Raw genomic sequence first — 19,443 nt, forward strand, 5'->3', positions numbered from 1 at the left:
GTGGATCCAGCAGAGCTGAGACTGGAATGGGCCTCGTAGCGTGGACTGGCATAGGCCTGGCAGAGCACAGACTGGAGTGGGCCCAGCAGAGCAGGGACTGGAATGGGCCTCGTAGCGTGGACTGGCATAGGCCTGGCAGAGCACAGACTGGAGTGGGCCCAGCAGAGCAGGGACTGGAATGGGCCTCGTAGCGTGGACTGGCATAGGCCTGGCAGAGCACAGACTGGAGTAGACCTGGCAGAGCAGGGACTGGAGTGGGCGCAGCAGAGTAGGGACTGGATTGGGCCCGGCAGAGCATTGACTGGAGTGGGCTGAGCAGAACAGGAACTGGAGTGGACCTGGCAGCATGGACTGGAGTGGGCCCGGAAGCACAGACTGGAGTGGACCCAGCAGAGCAGGGACTGGAGTGGGCCCAGCAGAGTAGGGACTGGAGTGGGCGCAGCAGAGCAGGGACTGGATTGGGCCCGGCAGAGCATTGACTGGAGTGGGCTGAGCAGAACAGGAACTGGAGTGGACCTGGCAGCATGGACTGGAGTGGGCCCGGAAGCACAGACTGGAGTGGACCCAGCAGAGCAGGGACTGGATTGGGCCCGGCAGAGCACGGACTGGAGTGGGGCTGGCAGCACAGGACTGGAGTGGGTGGCAGAGTGCGGACTGGTAAGGGTCCTGCAGCATGGATTGGAATGGTCCCCGTGGCACGAACTGGAGTGAGCCCCGCACCGTGAACTGAAGTGGACCTGGCAGGGGTGACTGGAGTGGGATCAGTAGGAGGTATTGGAGTTTGCTTGGCCACGGGGACTGGAGTGGCTTGGCATTGCAAACCTGTGGCAGCAAAGTCAGAGGTGAGTTCAGGTTCCCGGCAGCTTCTGCATTGTCAAGGTGGTCCCAGCGCCGACTCATGGATGCTGCGGTGGAGACGAGTTTGGATTCCTGGCAATGTCTGTGCCAGCGACGTTTCATGGATGTGGCGGTGGCATGAGTTTGCACTCACTATGAGACCTGGCATCATTAGCACGTGGCTGCATCAGTGTGATGGGCCTGAAATGGACTCAGGGTCCGCAGTGGAATTGAGTTTGGGCCAGTACGGTACCCAGCAGCATTAACAGTGTCTGCATTGGCGATGTCCACTGAGAATTCAGCAGCAAGGGTGACAGTGGAGGTGTGATCATGCCAAAGAGGGGGCAACTTTTGTTTCTGTGGCAGTGGGGACTCGTATTGGCCTCCTGACCCATGGCCCATGGATAAGCACTTAACAAGAAGAACTGTGAAGTTGGACACATTTTTCTTTATTTTTTGGCTTTTATATTCTGTGTTTTCATAGATTCCCTACAGTCTGGAAACAGGCCCTTTGGCCCAACAAGTCCACACCGACCCTCCCAAAAGTAACCCACCCAGACCCATTCCCCGACCTTATGATCCTATATTTACCCCTGACGAATGCTCCCCTAACCTACACATCCTGGACTCTGTGGACAATTTAGCATGGCCAATTCACCTGGCCTGCACATCTTTCAACTGTGGGAGCAAACCGGATCAAACCAGCACAAAATGGGGAGAATGTGCAAATTCCACACAGACAATTGCCCAAGGCAGGAACTGAACCCGGGTTCCTGGCACTGTGAGGCAGCAATGCTAACCACTGAGCCATTGTGCTGTTTTGTCTTTTTCCCCCCCCTGTGTTTTAAGAGATTGGCCACACTCTACAACACTTTTCAGTGTGTGCTGAAACACGATACACATGGCAATAAATAAATCAAATCAAATCTTGGCTAAGGTTCAAGTCACTTGTGCTCTGGAGGAGAATCTCTGAACAGGTTAATTAGAAAATATTTTCCAACTTTGAGTGCAGGGCTGTTGTGCTGCAGTGTTTTTGTCCATATCTCTGAGCCAGGAGGCCTGGGTTCAGTTCCCATCTGTTGTGGACATGTGTTATAACAGCTTATTGAGAAAGTGGATTAATGAGTCCATTAATGAATTTGGAAATGTGAGCATGCTGCCTGGATCTCAGTCCAGCTCCAACTGAGGGGGTAAAAGGTTACCACACTCTGTCTGTATGGACCGTACGTCTCGGTGGCATTTAATTCGGCAATCCCAAACGAATGACTCAATGTTTATTAATACAGGAGAAAGTGAGGACTGCAGATGCTGGAGATCAGAGCTGAAAAACATGTTGCTGGAAAAGCGCAGCAGGTCAGGCAGCATCCAAGGAGCAGGAGAATCGACGTTTCGGGCATAAGCCCTTCTTCAGGAATGTTTATTAATACAAACAATTTATGATTTTCTGTGTATTAAACTTAAATATTGTGAACATGGTGTTATCCCCAACATTTCCTGAAACTTCACAATTCTCACTTCATTGCATTATCACTCATCAAGTAAATAGGAAAATAAGTTTAACAGAGAGCTGAGTGTTAAGCAATTAAATAAAACCTGAGGAATCTTACTTTGCACTAATTTTTTTTATTCATTCATGGGATGTGGACATCACTGACTAGGTAAAAAGGGCTTTTGCCCGAAACGTCGATTTTGCCTGTCCTCGGATGCTGCCTGAATTGCTGTGCTCTTCCAGCACCACTGATCCATCACTGACTAGGCCAACATTTATTGCCCATCCCTAATTCCCCAGATGGCAGTTAAGAGACAGTCACATTGCCAGAAGAGGTAGGGATGACAGTTTCCCTCCCTAAGGAATATTAGTGAACCAGATGGAGTTTTCTGACAATTGACAATGGATTCATGGTCATTATTAGTTCCAGATTTTTAAAATCCAAGCCTAATTGACTGACTGCTTTTATTATGTGGATTACAACAATTATTTGCATTCATATGGAACTTCACAGATGCATTATGAAAAATATGTGAAATCAAGCCATTTTTGGAGAGAATTGATTGGATGACCAAAGGTTTGCTCAAAGGTAGGTTGTTAAGGAGGTGAGAGAGGAGCAGGAGAAGTGGAGGTCTGAAAATTCCAGTGCTTCGGGCCCAGGCAGCTGAGGACAGGACCATCAATGATGGAGTGACTAATATTGGAAATGTTCAAGGGATCCCCATTACTGAAATGTGGATATCTCCGAGGTGTATGGAAGGTAGAATGTGGGAGACCAACTCTTGGAATAGTTAAGTCTTGAGATGACAAAGACATGGGTGTGGACTTTAGCAGAAGAGCAGAGGCAGAGTTAAACTCAGTCATAGTTAGAGGTGGAACAGGACATCTCAGTGTGGACACTAATCACAGAGCTGAGTGTGACACCGGGCTTACCAACAGGCTTCTTCAGCCTGAAACAGTGGTGCGGAGAGGGATGGAATTGATGGTGAGGGAGTGGAGGGTGTGACGGGACCCAAAGGCAATGGCCTTTGGCCTTCCCAACACTGAATTGAGGAACGTTCTGCTGGATATCAGATGAGCAGTCTGACAATTTAGGGTTAGTGGAAAGGTCAAGAGAGGGGATGTTGAGGGTGTAGTCAGATCCTCAGGAGATGTCAAAGGTATTGGTGTAAGAACAGGAAGTGGCTTTACGTGGACTGACTGTGCTTGTCCTGCCTACTGTAATATGGGAGACAGGTTAGGGATGAGCCGAAAGGAGATGCTTCGTTTTACTGCTAACCCTCCGCCTTCAAATATATATGTGGAAGCAGCCATAAAACCCATGCAAAAAGGAGGTTCCCAAGAAAAGTCGAAAGACATTAACTTGGTTTCTCTCTCTGCACAGATATTGTGAGACGTGCTGAGTTGCTCCAGTTTTTATTTCGGATCTTCAGCATCCGCAGTATTTTGTTTTGGCTCTTGTTGAGCAAGGTAACTGTTTGGTTTCTGTTGCATTCTGAAAAAATACATCGCTCCTTTTTCAGAGGTTTGCAGTTGTTTTCAGTGTCTGCTTGGTTAAATCATTGTGGGACAGATTGTTGAGTTTATCAGGGAGCTCAGCAATTGGATTGCTTGGAGCAACACTATTAACCCACGAGATATGATTCCTCTCCAGCTGTTAGGTAGGATAAATGCCTTTGTCTCATTACTAGGCATTAAAACAAATCTCAAAGAGACCTGTTTCCCATTTGTTTGACACAGTCTGCAAGTTGTATCACCCCCATGTGAAATCATCATAATGACATTAAGTAACCTCTTCCATGTCCCTGGAATTTTAAAGAAATGTTTGACGATGCATTTTCTTTCCTGGCATTATCCCTTTAAGCAACCGTTTGCTACAGCTTCTAATGAATTCACATCAAAAAACACAGATCCAGCCATATTTACATCTGGTTCAAAAAGGAAACATCCAGTGCTAGTATTACAAGTGGGATTGTGGAAGGAGATTAAATTGGGAATACGGACCGACTGCCAGGTCAGCATAATGAGCATCAGTTCAGGATGGGTAAACACTTTTGGTAATTGTCATGGTGATGACTGACCATGACTGTTTCTTACTGTGCTTTCTCTTCTGCAGCGCCTACACCTCAGTGAAGACGTGGCCGGAGCTACATTCATGGCAGCTGGAAGCTCAGCCCCTGAGCTCTTCACCTCCATCATAGGTAACTCAGTGAAGTCAAGTGCAAGAAAGCAAAGCTGCGCTTTGTTATTCCTGATTTGTTCATCCCTGTCTTGTCCGTCATTTCTCCAACAAAATTGTTTTGACACTAGTTTTTTTTTGCAGAAATGCAATTTTGCCTGTGGCTTCATTTTCTCGGATAGGCACATGGAAGATAATACAATGTAGGCTACGTAGGTTAGTCTGATCTTAGAGTGGGATAAACAGCCGGCACAACATCGAGGACCAAACGGCCTGTACTGTGCTGTACTGTTCTATGTTCTATGTTTAAAGCATAATAACAAAATCTTGAGACTTGAGGTCTCGAGGTTATCTAAATCTTTGCTGGTGTTCCACAAGAAGCCTTTGAGAATTAGGCGACTCTTACTAAAGTGTTCCTCTAGAACCCAGAACTCTCTCAATATCGTAGGGCAGTTATTGCACGGGATGTCATTCCTCTTTGTTCTTGTCTGTGCCAGCTGTCTATAAGACCAATTCACTTGATCTACTCCCCTACCTTTATTCCCGAGGCCCTGCTATTTCTAGTTTATTCGGATAATTATCCAACTTTCTTTTGAAAGTTGTAATTGATTCTTCTTTCTCCTGACAACTTGTTGGGTTTTTTAAAACTAAGATTTTACCTCTCATCACCTTTATTTCTTTTGCTAATCCATGGGATAAGTGGGAACACCACTGCCTGCAAATTTCCCCCAAGCTGCACCCCACCCAAACTTGGAAATATAATGCCGGTCCTTTAGTGTTTCTGGGTCAAAGAGCTGGAAATCCACCTGAACCAGCATTGTGGGTCTTATCTACAGCGAATGGACTGCAGGGGGATAAGAAACCAGCTCGCCACCACCTTCTCAAGGGTAACTGGGGAGCGGGGAATAAATGCTGGCCAAGCTAGCAACACCCATGTCGTATGAGTGAATAAAAAACACTCCTATATTGGTGTTGATATCAACAGTGCAGGTTCAATTCCCGATGAAATCCCAGCCTTTTCAACATCGCACCCTCACCTGAGTCATGGAAATCTTCAAGTTAAAGTGATCACCAATCATCTCTCTCAAATGAGAAAGCAGCTTATGTTCCTCTGGGACTGTGGTGATGTTCCATTTAAGTGTCCTCTGGAGCTCCATCCTTCCACTAATGGGAACAATTATAGAGTCATACAGCACGGGAACAGACTCTTCGGTCCAACTCATTCATGCCAACCAAGGTCCCCAGTCTAAGCTAGTCCCACTTACCTGCATTTGGCCCATATCCCCCTAAACCTTTCCTATTCTTCTACCTGTCCAAATGTCTTTCTAGTGTTGTTGCTGTATCTGCATCTACCATTTTATCTGGCAGTTCATTCCACATACACTCTCTGTGTGAAACATTTGCCCCTCAGATCCTTTTTTAAATGTTTCTCCTCTCACCTTAAAAGTATGCCCCCTAGTTTTGAACTTACCTACCACAGGGAAAAGACCTTGGCTGTTCACGTTATCGATGCCCCTCAGGATTTTATAAACCTCTATAAGGTCACCCCTCAACCTCCCATGCTTCAGTGGAAAAATTCCCAGCTTATCCAGCCTCTCCTTATAACTCAAACCTTCACTCCTGGCAATATCTTAGGAATTGCGACGTTTAAAAGACGTTTGGATAAGAACGTGAATGGAAAAGGTTCAGAGAGATATGGACAAGGAGCAGGCAGGTGGAACTAATTTAGTTGGGATTACATTCGGCATGAACTGGTTGGACTGAAGGGTTTGTCTCTGTGCTGTATGATTCGATGAATCCTCTCCAATTTAATAATGTCCTTCCTATAGCAGATACATGTACGCGGTAATCCAAAAGTGGCCTCACCAATGTCCTGCAGAACTTCAACTTGACGTCTTAACTCTTATATTCAATGGTCTGAGTGATGAGGGCAATTGTGTTAAACACCTTCTTAACCACCCTGTCTACCTGCGACACAGCTTGCAAAGAACAATGTACCTAAACCCCTTGGTCTCTCTATTTGACTACCGAAGGCCCTATTATTAAATATATAAGCCCTGCTCTTGTTTGTTTTACTAAAATGCATTAACACACATTTATCCAAATTAAATTCCATCTGCCATTCCTCAGCCTATTGGCCCAATTGATCAAGATCCTTTGTAATCTTAGGTAACCTCTTTCACTGTCGATGATACAGTGACAAACAACAGTGGACTCAGCACCAATGTCTGCAGAACACCACTGGTCATAGGCTACCAGTCTGAAAAACAACCCTCAATCACCATCCTCTAACAAAGCTAATTTTGTATACCATTGACAAGCTCTTCCTGAATCCGATGTGGTATAATTTTACTGATCAGTCTACCATGCGGAATCTTGTCTAAGACTTCTCTAGAATCTATGTAGATAACATCTACCACTCTGCCCTCATCTATCCTTTCGGTTACATCCTCAAAAAGGTCAATCAGGTTTGTGAGACACAACTTCCCACGCACAAAGCCATGCTGATTATCCCTAATCAGTCCTCGCCCCTCCAAAGGCATGTAAAACCTATCTCTCAGAATCCTCTCCAACAACGCACCCACCAGACTCACTGCTCTGTAGTTCCCAGAGTCCTCCCTACAGCCTTTCATAAATAAAGGCAAAATATTAGCCACCCTCCAGTCCTCTAGCACCTCACCCCTGACTATAGATGATACAAATATCTTAGATTAGATTAGATTACATTACAGTGTGGAAACAGGCCCTTCGGCCCAACAAGTCCACACCGACCCGCCGAAGCGTAACTTACCCATACCCCTACATTTACCCCTTAACTAACACTACGGGCAATTTAGCCTGGCCAATTCACCTAACCTGGACATCTTTGGACTGTGGGAGGAAACCGGAGCACCCGGAGGAAACCCACGCAGACACGGGGAGAACATGCAAACTCCACACAGTCAGTCGCCTGAGGCGGGAATTGAACCCGGGTCTCTGGCGCTGTGAGGCAGCAGTGCTAACCACTGTGCCGCCCACTAGAAATTGCTGGAGGCCCTGCAATTTCCTCCCTAACTTTCCACAATATACACCAGATCCGGTCCTGGAGATTTATCCACCTTTATGTTTTTAAGCCTTCCAGCACCCCCTCTTATGTAATGTGAACTGTTTTCAAGGCATCAATATTTATTTTCCTGTGTTGCCTAGCTTCTATGTCTTTCTCCACAGTAAAAACTGACGTGAAGTATGTGTTTCGTATCTCCCTCATCTCCCTATTGACATCTCTCTCCAAATTCCTCGAAGCTTCGAACATCTGCTCCTTTCAATCTTCTGTTCCCTAACGCGAACAGTCCAGTTTTCAACATCAACTGTGTAACTCAAGTCCCTCATTGTCATCAATCCTTTCCTCACCCCCACTGCAACATATTGTGCAAAAAGTGTGATGCACAAAATTGGACACATTATTCCTGTCGAGGCTAATCCAGTGACTTATAAGCATTCACCGTAATATGCTTTGGATTCTGTTCTTCCATTTATGAAGCTCAGGATCTGGGTGGCTTTTTAACAACTTTCTCAACCTGTCCTGCCACTTACAAACAACTTCTGCACCCCCAGATTCCTCCATTTCTGCACCCCATTTTAGAATTCTCTCCATTGCCTCACCTCATTCCTTCCACCAAAATGTGTCACTTCACATTTCTCTTTGTCGTAGAATTTCTACGGTGTGGAAGCAGGCCATTCGGCCCATTGAGCCGAAACTGACCCTCCAAAAAGCATCCCATTGACCCCACCCCTGCTATATTTCTCATTGCTAACCCACCTAGCTTGCAGAACCCTGGCCTGTATGGGCAATTTAACGTGGCCAATCCAGCTAACCTGCACATTTTTGCACTGTGGGAGGAAACAGGAGCTCACCCACATTGACACAGAGAGAATGTGCAAACGGACAGTCATCCAAGGCTAGAATTGAACCCAGATTCCTGGTGCTGTAGGGCAGCAGTACTAACCACAGAGACACCGTGCTGCCAGTCATCTGCTACAATCAGCCATTGTACCAGCCTGCCTTAGTCTCTTGAAGTCCATCACTGTCCTCTTCACAGTATGCTATACTTTCAAGTTCTGTGCCATGAGCACACTTTGAAATGGTGCCCTACACACCCCCAAGTCTATGTCACCAATACAGGTATAGAATATTATTATTCACATAGGTAAAGCAATGGTCTTAATACCGACCCTGGTGATCCTGACTGTACACACTACACCAGTCTGAAAAACAGTTTTTCACAGCTACTCCCATGCCCTGTCACTCAGCCAACTATGCATCCACATTGCCATTGTTCCTGCTAAGTCACAGGCTTTACATAGAAACATTGAAAATTGGAACAGGAGTAGGCCATTCAAGTCTGCTCTGCCATTCGATATGATGGTGGCTTGTCATCAACTTAATATGGTGTTTCTTTCCTCAGATCCCTAAGATCTTGATCCCTTTAGCCAGGAGAACTATAACTAACTGCTTCTTGAAAACTTCAAATGTTGTGACCTTAACTGTTTTGTGTGGCAGAGAATTCCCCAGGCTCACCACTCTCTGGGTGAAGAAATCTGTCCTCATCTCAGTCCTGGATGACCTTCCCGATATCCTTAGACTGTTGGCTCTGGTCATTAGGAACACCTTTCCGGCATTTACGGTGCCTAGTCCTTTGAGAACTTTATAGGTTTCTATGAGAATGCCCCATCATTATTCGAATATAGTCCGAACCAATCCAATCTCTCTTCTTATTTCAGTCATGCCATCCCAGGAATCAGGTAGGTAAAAACAATGACTGCAGATGCTGGAAACCAGATTCTGGATTAGTGGTGCTGGAAGAGCACAGCAGTTCAGGCAGCATCTGAGGAGCAGTAAAATCGACGTTTCGGGCAAAAGCCCTTCATCAGGGCTTTTGATGAAGGGCTTTTGCCCGAAACGTCGATTTTGCTGCTCCTCGGATGCTGCCTGAACTGCTGTGCTCTTCCAGCACCACTAATCCATCCCAGGAATCAGTCTGGTAAGCCTCTGTTTATTCCCTCCATAGCCAGAACATCCTTCCTCTGATAAGGAAACTAAAACTGCATATGTTACTCCAAGGCTGGTCTCAGCAAGGCCCTGTATGAATGCAGCAAGACATCTCAACCCTTTTACCCAAATCCTCCCAATATTAAGGACAACATACCATACTTCCTTACCACCTACATGCTTACATTTAGCTTTTGTTGCTTAATTCTGGGTCTACCGGAATAGGCTTCCTTTTTGATAGCAATAACAAGGTTTGTATCTTTAAAGTATGGCCCTGTGTTACGACACAGTCAACTGAATCAAATCAGCCTCCCTACCGCTGTATTCACAACATAGTAAAATTAAAACCTTCAAAGACCCTCGGAACTGACCCCAATGATTCCTAGCCAGACATTTTGAATAAACAGTCCCAATTTTTGTGAATAATCCATACAAGATAACCAGGTTAAACAAAAGACTCAACAATTTATTAATAATACAGTGTTCAATTCTTTCTATATCCCAACCACCAGACATTTTTTATGAAAGGCGTTGGAAGACAATTTCTTAATAATAATTGCAGAGCAAAGTCAAACCACAAGGTAATCTAATTAATGTCTAAGATTTAAACCTAGTCCTTTTTAATTCTAGCCTCACACTCTCACAAAGACTGAAAGACAAACCAAAAGGGTTAAGGGATAAATCAAAAGGGAGATGTAACAGGCCAGTTCAATTCAGCAGACTCCCCAATCTGTAACGTCATCAGCATATAAAATTATATCTTGCTTGGTTTCTTATGACACCGGTGCATGCAAATCTCTTCCGAAAGGCTCTAAGGAATGTTCATTCAATTCTCAGAACTTTGAGAATTGTTCTTTAAACTTTCAACACATTGCTACTGAGAGTACAAACAGGGAGAAATCAAACCTTTGTCCCGTGGTTTTCACAGGCACAATCTTTGTGATCCAATTACAGTTCAAATACAGTCCAAAAACCAATTCAAACTCTGGCAACTCTTTTTGTTGTCTCCCTGTAAGGTCTCAGTTAACATTCAACATCTGCTTAAGTATAAGGCCTCCCTGTGGTTGAAGTGTCTACAGGGCACCTTTTAAACTTGGAACCATCTATAGTTAACTTCCAGTTCTGGCCTCATGAACAAGCAACAGCTCGTTCTCACAGTCCAAAGGTCATCTTTCAGCTCTCAGCCCGCAGTTAACAGCTCTAGACCAAAAATAATTTCAAAAAAAAGTTAAAAATCAAAATGGTGAAAGCAATCAGCAAGGGTTCTATGATTTTATTTATCCTTTCACTCTAAAGTGATTTTATTTTATTTGTCGGGCTCACTTTGCACAAAAAATTACACAAATTATGGACAAAGTATGTTTATATTCTGTGAATGGATTCGATATAGTTCACCCCCTGACATTTGAGGGATCTTCAAATTGAACCATATTCTGCTTATGTACTCAGCTGTATAGTGTTTCTGTCTGCGTGAGACAGAATATTCGCATCTTTTCTCTAAGCTCAATGGTGTGTCGTGTGCTGGTGCATTGTTCAATTCTTTCGATATCCCACCCACCAGTTAATTTTTTGAAAGGCGTTGGAGGATATTTGTTCATTTGGGTATCACCACTGACATCCAGATGCAGTTAGCATCTGCCACAAGTCCCTGGTTAATAATTAGGAGCTGGATCTCTTACAATAACGGGGCAATGGCACCAATTATAGTGCCATTTCTGTCACTCTGGCTTCTATCTGTTAGCACAACATGGACCAGGAAGTTCTCAGCTTCAACTCCCGGCTGCTTGTTTCTCCGGGAAATGAACCTGCCGTCTTCATGGTCAATTATCCATGCATACAGACAGAATGAGGCCATTCGACCCTTCATTCTGGTCGCAGCTCAATGAGCTATCCAATTGGCCTGATTTCATTGCACTTGCCCCACCTTTTCTGATATTTTGTCTTCCAAAATATTTATCCAAATCTCCAAGTAACTTTGCCTTCCCACTTGCCAATTTTGAAGTCGTACTTACAATTCTTGTTTTTATATATTAGACTTTGATCTAACATTATCAAATTTAAAATGTACAGATTTAAAATTGAAACTCATTATTCTATATTAAATTTACATCTTACTTAAAAACTTCACTTCTGCATTGTCTAACCTGATTATCATGTGTCCATTAACTGCTGACAACACTTCCTTTGTTCCTCATGTACAATAATACAGAGACTGGAATGATTTTTATTCAGTGTTACCTGTTTTTGACATATTCTCTAAGTCAATTTTTTTAAACAAACTTTTGAAAATCATAGCTGAAGAATTGTGAATCAGCGCACGATTTGAAAACTGGCCGTTCAAAGTTAATGCTTTAGCGAAACAATATCTCAACAAATTGTCCATTTATTCAGATGCTTTCTGAAGAATTCTGGAGCAATTGAGTGATGGTGTTGGGCTATTAGTTTTATGGAGGCTCATTATGGAGGCCTGGTAATGTCAAGGTAGCTCACACACTGAACGTATACATCGCAAACTTGCAATTTTCAGTATACACTCAGTGTTTGATTATGGCCAAATACTTTGTGTGTAAACCCTTTTGTGTTTACTGTTTGTGCTGTTACATTTTTACTGTGTGTACGGCCGGCATTCCAGAGGTACTATAGCTCTCCCTACTTAACCTTCCCTTTCTATTTCTCAGGAGTGTTCATCACAAAGGGGGATGTCGGGGTCGGAACGATTGTGGGCTCTGCAGTATTCAACATTCTCTGCATTATTGGAGTGTGTGGGCTTTTCTCAGGACTGGTAAGCAAACCTTTCCACAGCCATCCATAAAGTATTGCACTGTAGTCAATGAGTGGCATCCAAGTTCTGAAGCTCCTGGGCACATGGACACCTCATTGGCAATTGTTTGGGTGGCATGCCCTGGCACCAAGTACTATAAAAGGGCCAACACTAGGAAACGACTGAGACTGCTGTTCCATTTGATATTTAACGTCCAAGCATAGATAAAAGAGCTTCTATTTCTCTCCCTTTCTAGAGGATGAGGAGGCAACATATGTACTATTAGCTTGTTCGTTGCGAATAATGACAATGTGAAAAGGAACAGCAAATCCACCACTGTTTCCCCAGTAATGTTCACAATATGTTTAAGCAATCTGGACTCTAGATCAAAGCTGTCACTGATTGAACTCAGAAGTGTTTTAAAATCAAGAGACGCCAGGCAGGATTCACACTAGATGGAGCGAATGCTTACCTTATGTTCAGTATTAACAACTGCCAGCATTTCAGTGGAAGTTGGAGATATTGCCATCACATTGGACTGCAGATCTGCCTGTCAGAACCTTGGAACTCCCCAGCTAGGTTAACTTAATTTGGTGAAAGTGAGAACTTCAGATGCTGGAGATTAGAGTTGAGAGTGTGCTGTTGGGAAAGCACAGCAGTACAGGCAGCATCCGAGGAGCAGGAGAATTGACGTTGCGGGCAAAAGGTCTTCATCAGGAATGAGGATGAAGAGCTCTTGCCCAAAACATTGATTCTCCTGCTCCTCGGATGCTGCCTGACCTGCTGTGCTTTTCCAGCACCACACTCTTGACTCTAATTTTATTTGGTGCCGAACCTCCCCTAAGCTGAGCAAATTTCACATTTGGAAGTTGCTTGGATGCAGGGGTGTAATATCAGGATAAAAGATCAATTGTTTAGGACAGAAGTGAAGAGAAATTTCCTCAGGAAGGATTGTGAATCTTTGGAATCCTTTATCCCAGAGGATCATGGATGCTCCATGATTGTGTACCTCCAACACTGAGATGGATAGACGTTTGACTTATCGGGAAATCGAGGAAGGTGGGAAGCAAGGTAGGGCTGGGGGTGGGCTTGTACTCATTGGATTTTAGAAGAATGAGAGGACACCCGACTGAACCATGCAAACTTCTTAGGAGACTTGGCATGTAGGTAGTGAGAGGTTGTTTCCCTATTATAGGAGAGTCTAGGACCAGAGGGAATAATCTCAGAGTAAGGGCTGAGACGAGGAGGAATTTTGTCTCAGAGGTAGTAAATTCTTTGCTGCAGAGGGCTGTCCAGGCTGGTACATTAACTATACAAACAACTGAGATAGATTCTTTATCAATAAGGGAATTAAGGATTATGGGTAAAAGGCCAGTAAGTGCAGTTGGGGATCATTGAATCAGCTGGGATCTTACTGAACTAATGAGTAAACTCGATGGGCCAAATGGCCTACTCCTGCTCCTCTGTCCTTTGGTCTTATGGGTGGTGGGACAGTGGAATTGAGGTCAAAGGTTGCTCTGATTGTATTGAATGAAGCTTAAGGGATCGAATGGCCTGATTTTAAACCCATCCACATATGTTTTGACACGCTGTTGCACACAGGTACAGGTACATTGGCAGTGGAAGGCAGAAGTTTGTTTGGATCTTCTTGAAAATGTGAACGCAGTTGCTTGCAAATATAAACTGATCATGCAGAAATGGCAGCAATGAATGTTTCCCTGCAATGACCCTTGACCCAGATGGAAGTTGTCCAAAAGGTGGAATTTTATAGTCCACGAGGGAGTTCCATCGTAGGGATGGTCCTTTTTGATTTAGGATGTTTGTAAAAGTGTTATGACTGTTGTTCAAGTATTGTGTAACCTGCCTGACTGTTATGTTAGACATGTTAGCATTATATCGTCAAAATAGTGAAAGGCAGATTGTGATATTCTGTTATATTTTATGCCGCACTTTTTATTTTCAGCTTTTCACCATTTTCATTAATTCCTTCGAAGACCCGAAAGGTTTGCAGTGTCAGTGTAAATGATTTTCAATCTGTCAGAGTGAATTCTGCTGCTCCTTGATTAACATAAAGACTAATTTTGTGACACATTTGAGCAGGGACTTCAAACCACAGTATTGAACCCAAGTGAAAGTTTGAACTATTTAATTTTCTGAAGAAGTGAAGAAGGGAAAGCTGGAGACGGTGTGTGGGCGGGTTTTCAGAGAGAATCTTAATAATGTCCTACCAGTGAGGAAGGTGATGTTAAAGGAGCAGTGACCACATGGATAGAGAGATAGCCATGAACCAAAACTGAACAAACTGCTGTGGTGTTGGAAGTGGCCTCCCTTTGAATTTTGCTTTCCATTTAATATAAGAATTTGGGCACAGGCACAAGAAGATAATGTTATGTTTTGTCAACATAGAGCAAGAGAATTTTAACATAACATGGAGCACTTTACCAGAAAATTGACAAAATGTTAATTAGAGTGAACACATAAGGATTTCAAAAGGAATGACTATATGACCATAAGACATAGGATTAGAAATTAGGCCATTCAGCCCATCGAGTCTTGTCCACCATTCAATCATGGATCCCTCTCTCCTTAATCCCCTTGACAATCAAGAACCTATCTATCTCTATCTTAAGCATACTTAATGATCTGGCCTCCACAACCTTCTACGGCAATGAATTCCATAGATTGACCATTTTCTGGCTGAAGATGTTTCTCCTTATCTCCGTTCAAAAAAATCTTCCATTTACACTAATGCTGTGCCCTCGGGTCCCAGTCTTTCCTACCAATGGAAACAGTGGTTAGCACTGCTGCCTCACAGCACCAGAGACCCGGGTTCAAATCCCACATCGGGCAACTGTCCGTGTGGAGTTTGCACATTCTCCCCGTGTCTGCGTGGGTTTCCTCTGGATGCTCCGGTTTCCTCCCATAGTCTAAAGATGTGCAGGTTAGGTGAATTGGCCATACTAAATTGCCCGTAGTGTTAGGTGAAGGGGTAAATATAGGGGAATGGGTCTGGGTGGGTTGCTCTTCAGAGGGTCGGTGTGGACTTGTTGGGCTGAAGGGCCTATTTCCACACTGTAGGAAATCTAACCTAAAAATCTCAACATCCACTTTGTCCAGGCCATTCAGTATTCTGAATGTTTCAATCAGATCCCCCCTCGTCCTTCTAAGCCATCAGGTATGGATCCAGAGTCCACAAACATTTCTCATATGTTCCTCATATGTTAAGCTTTTTATATTTGGGTCCATTCTCGTGAACCTCCTCTGAACCCTCTCCAGGGCCAGTACATGCTTCCTGAGAATGACATCGAAGAATGTGGGAACATGAAAGAGAAGTGTGATTCAAGGAATGAACTGCAATCCAGCAGAAGTTAGGAACATGATGGATTCCTTCCATTTGTAGCTGTCTGCTCAGTCTGACTCACAAGGTTGTTTCCCGGAACTTGAGCACATAGTAAATTGGCATTCCCATGAGGCCCTGAGAGGAATGCCACAGACCCTGCCCTTTGGATCAAATGAGGCGTTTCCTGGAAGAGCTTGAAAGTTCTCAGTGCACTATATCTCCCTGAGAAATGAAATATTTAGTCCTTATATCTTGGCTGACTGTGGGACTAAGACAGTCTGCATTTAGCGCTGTTGAATTTTCTTACACTGATTGCACTTCAACAATTGAAGAATGATCAGCAGCAGGATGTGAATCTGAGCCCTTCTCTTCTTCCTTAAAGTCAAATTCCACTCGAGCCAGTGATCCTTTCATTATCCATTTCTGCAAGCATGATTCTTCTGTCATTTATGACCTCACTCGCCAGGGGATCATCTTTAACATCTGGGCAATAATGATCACCTCAACAAGGACACAAGGAAGGGAGAATTGGGTAGAGTGGACTGAATGTCATTTGCTGGAATTTTCTTTCCAGTGAAAGCAATGGAAAAACAAAACCAAGTGGGTTCCATAAGGAAAGTGCCAACTGTCCTACTTGGTTTGCCTTGACCGATATGATGTAAACACCGAACTGGTAAAGATATTTTAAATACAATGCTGTCGGTCGCATTGCCTTTACAGTGGGACCTGCACCACAAATATTGGTCTTTCACCTTGATAGTTCCATTTAAATCAAATGAAGATAATCCTGCATCTTAAAATTGAAGCTTATTCCAGCGAGGCTGTTAAATTCCACTCATGAGGTTTAAAAATTCTGCTTGTACTTCGAAGGGCACCAGTAATGATGCAAAACTCTTGGAGGTGACCTGAGATTGGATTGGATCTGGAGATGAAATGTGACAATTTGTACCTCTATGTAACCTAAACCTTTCATCTGACAGGGTAAAAATATCACATCCAGTGCAATCTCAGGATGTGATATTTTTACCCTGTCAGATGAAAGGTTTAGGTTACATAGAGGTACAAATTGTCACATTCCATCTCCAGAACCAATACAATCTATTTAGAACATGCAGGGATTTGTGACGGTAACAGGAGTTGCAAATCAAGGAGACCAGATTTGATAGGCCCAGGCACCAGCTTGAGATTTAAAAGGCACCTATTGATTGAAATGCAGGTACCTTATCAATTTCATGCGGCCTGTTCATTCCAATGATTTCGGCATGCGGCCAACACTAATTGCATTGTTAATTGGCTGGATGCAACAGAAGTAGGTGAAAACCATGAGCGCTGAGCACCACTTAAAGCTAACCTGCATCCCTTTAGGGGTCCATCATAGTTAGAAAGGTCAGTGTCTCAGATCTGTGCTGCATGAAGAGGTGACACAGCGGTGGAGGGAGTGAACTCAAGGTTTTCAGTGCCCTGCTCTAGCATTGCACTTGCGGCTCCAGCAGTTGAAAAGTGTCGGTGAGGATGTCCTTACTGAAGTGTCCGACATTGCGCATGTTGTTCTTCAGTGAGTTAGGAGAACTGTCCTCTGCACAACCAAAGTGGCAGGGGCTACGGCTCAGAGCTTTAATTTCTCTACCTACTCCCTCTTCCAACAGCCTGCCCCGCCCTTCCTATTATCTCTCAGGTCCCTTGGGCCACCTCACATTCCTGACGAAGAGCTTATGCTCAAAGCATCAACTCTCCTGCTCTTCGGATGCTGCCTGACCGGCTGTGCTTTTCCAGCACCACACTTTTTGACCCTGTTCTGTGTTGATCTTGTTTCTCCAAGCTGTCCTGTTCAGCTGTGGCAGAAATGGCAGGGAGCAATTGGGGAGAAAGTGAGGTCTGCAGATGCTGGAGATCAAAGTTGAAACTTTATTGCTGGAACAGCACAGCAGGTCAGGCAGCATCCAGGGAACAGGAGATTCGACGTTTCGGGCACAGGCCCTTCTTCCTGAAGGGCCTGTGCCCGAAACGTCGAATCTCCTGTTCCCTGGATGCTGCCTGACCTGTTGTGCTGTTCCAGCAATAAAGTTTCAACAGGGAGCAATTGGGTCATGCATAAATTTTGAAGTCAGTAAAAATCCCTTCAGCACATGCCACGCCATGCCCCTGTTGACCATGGCATTTTGAAACAACTAAAAAAAAAGCACAAATCGCCAAAACAGCAGCTGAAAAAAAAATCAATCTTAACATTTGACCTACATCCAGGATTTCGCCATCGAGTGAAAGGACAGGAGTGTGCTGGGATACTCCCCACGTGCCTGGATGGGTGCAACTCCAAGAACACTCAAGAAACTTGCCACCATCAGGACAAAGCAGCCCACTTCATTTTCACCCCACCCACAAACTTTCACTCCCTTCCAAAAATAGTGGCCAATAGCAGCAGTGTGTACTATCTATGCTCAAGCAACAAAGGCTCCTCAGACAGCACCTTCCAAACTGACGACCACTTCCGCCGAGAAGGCCAAGGGCAGCAGATACGTGGGATCACCATGGCCTGCAACCTCCCCTCCAAGCCATTCACCATCCTGACTTGGAAATATATCGCCATTTCTTCCCTAATAGCACATGGACTGAAGCAGTTCAAGAAGGCAGTTCACTACCACCTTCTCAAGGGCAACTAAGGATGAGCAATAAATGCTGGGCCCAGCCAGCGATGTCCAAATCCCATGGACAATTTTTATTTTAAAATGCAAGCTCTTCTTCCGGTTCCCAAAATGTTCTTGGCAGTTACAGTAAAAATCTGAATCATTTGGCATTTGAAGTGTCCGTCTACAGCAGTGTTGCCATTTACAAAGCAACTGATTTCAATCAACTCTAGGTTTGAATACAGAGCCATTATCAAAATGCAGGAAATGGTCTGGGCTGTTCAGTTAATTATTTTGCAGCAATCATTAAAACCTTAAAATTAATTATGTTAATAACTTGCAAAACTTGCACTCAGTTTGATATTACTTTCAAGCTTTGAAACCTTCAAATTATGTAAATGAAGACATCAGAAGGAATTAACAGACCGTAAGGTTCTCTGCTTGATAAATCATACTTCAGTTCATTAAAAATATTAATAAGATAATCAATGAGGAACAGTACTTATAACCAGAAAATGGATTGTAAAAGCTCAGATACGAATTAGGTCTAAAGGAAATGATCCCGAGCAATTCAGTTTGACCATCACTTTCAAGCAATTATCAGCAAAAGTATTGGGACTAAGATAACTAACAGTGAGAAATAACCATGGAAAGGATCTTGCAAAAATGAGACAACAGCTTCAGATCCTGACTCTTATCGTGCTCTGATGCAGAGAACTCTCAGTGGAACACCCTCCCCAATACTCTACCTTTTTGAATAGAGAACTATAGAGGAATACAGCACAGAAATAAACCCTTCAGCCCAATTCATCTTTGCTGACCAGGTTTCCTCAGCTGAACTAGTCCCAGTTGCCTGTGTTTGGCCCATATCCCTCTAAACCTTTCCTATTCATGTATCTGTCCAATTGTACCCTCCTCAACCACATCATCTGGCAGCTCGTTCCCTTCATGCATTACCCTCTGCATGAAAAGGTTGCCCCTTAGGTCTTTTTAAAATATTTCCCCCTCACCTTAAACCGACGCCCTCATGACCTGTCTTGCCTGTCCGCACTCATGACTTGTGCCTTTTTCCTTCCCACCTATCTGCTCCAACCTCCTGTCCGACCTATCACCATTACCCCTACCTCCACCCACCTATCGCACTCTCAGCTACCTTCTCCCACAGCCCACCCCCCCACCCCCCTACC

General features: G+C 44.2%; 1 protein-coding gene across 1 annotated transcript in view; it reads left to right on the plus strand.

Annotated features, from left to right (window-relative positions):
• The window catches only part of LOC122553050 (sodium/potassium/calcium exchanger 3), a 392,739-nt gene that overhangs the window by 276,818 nt on the left and 96,478 nt on the right, over positions 1-19,443 (plus strand). Inside the window, exons 5-6 of the mRNA XM_087991604.1 lie at positions 4,443-4,527; positions 12,213-12,316. Coding sequence (XP_087847730.1) covers positions 4,443-4,527; positions 12,213-12,316 — 189 coding nt within the window. The remainder of the gene's footprint in view (positions 1-4,442; positions 4,528-12,212; positions 12,317-19,443) is intronic.

Source organism: Chiloscyllium plagiosum, unplaced genomic scaffold (genome assembly GCF_037043375.1).
Source record: "Chiloscyllium plagiosum isolate Xiang-an unplaced genomic scaffold, Cpla_swu_hap1 HiC_scaffold_10, whole genome shotgun sequence".
Taxonomy (NCBI): domain Eukaryota; kingdom Metazoa; phylum Chordata; class Chondrichthyes; order Orectolobiformes; family Hemiscylliidae; genus Chiloscyllium; species Chiloscyllium plagiosum.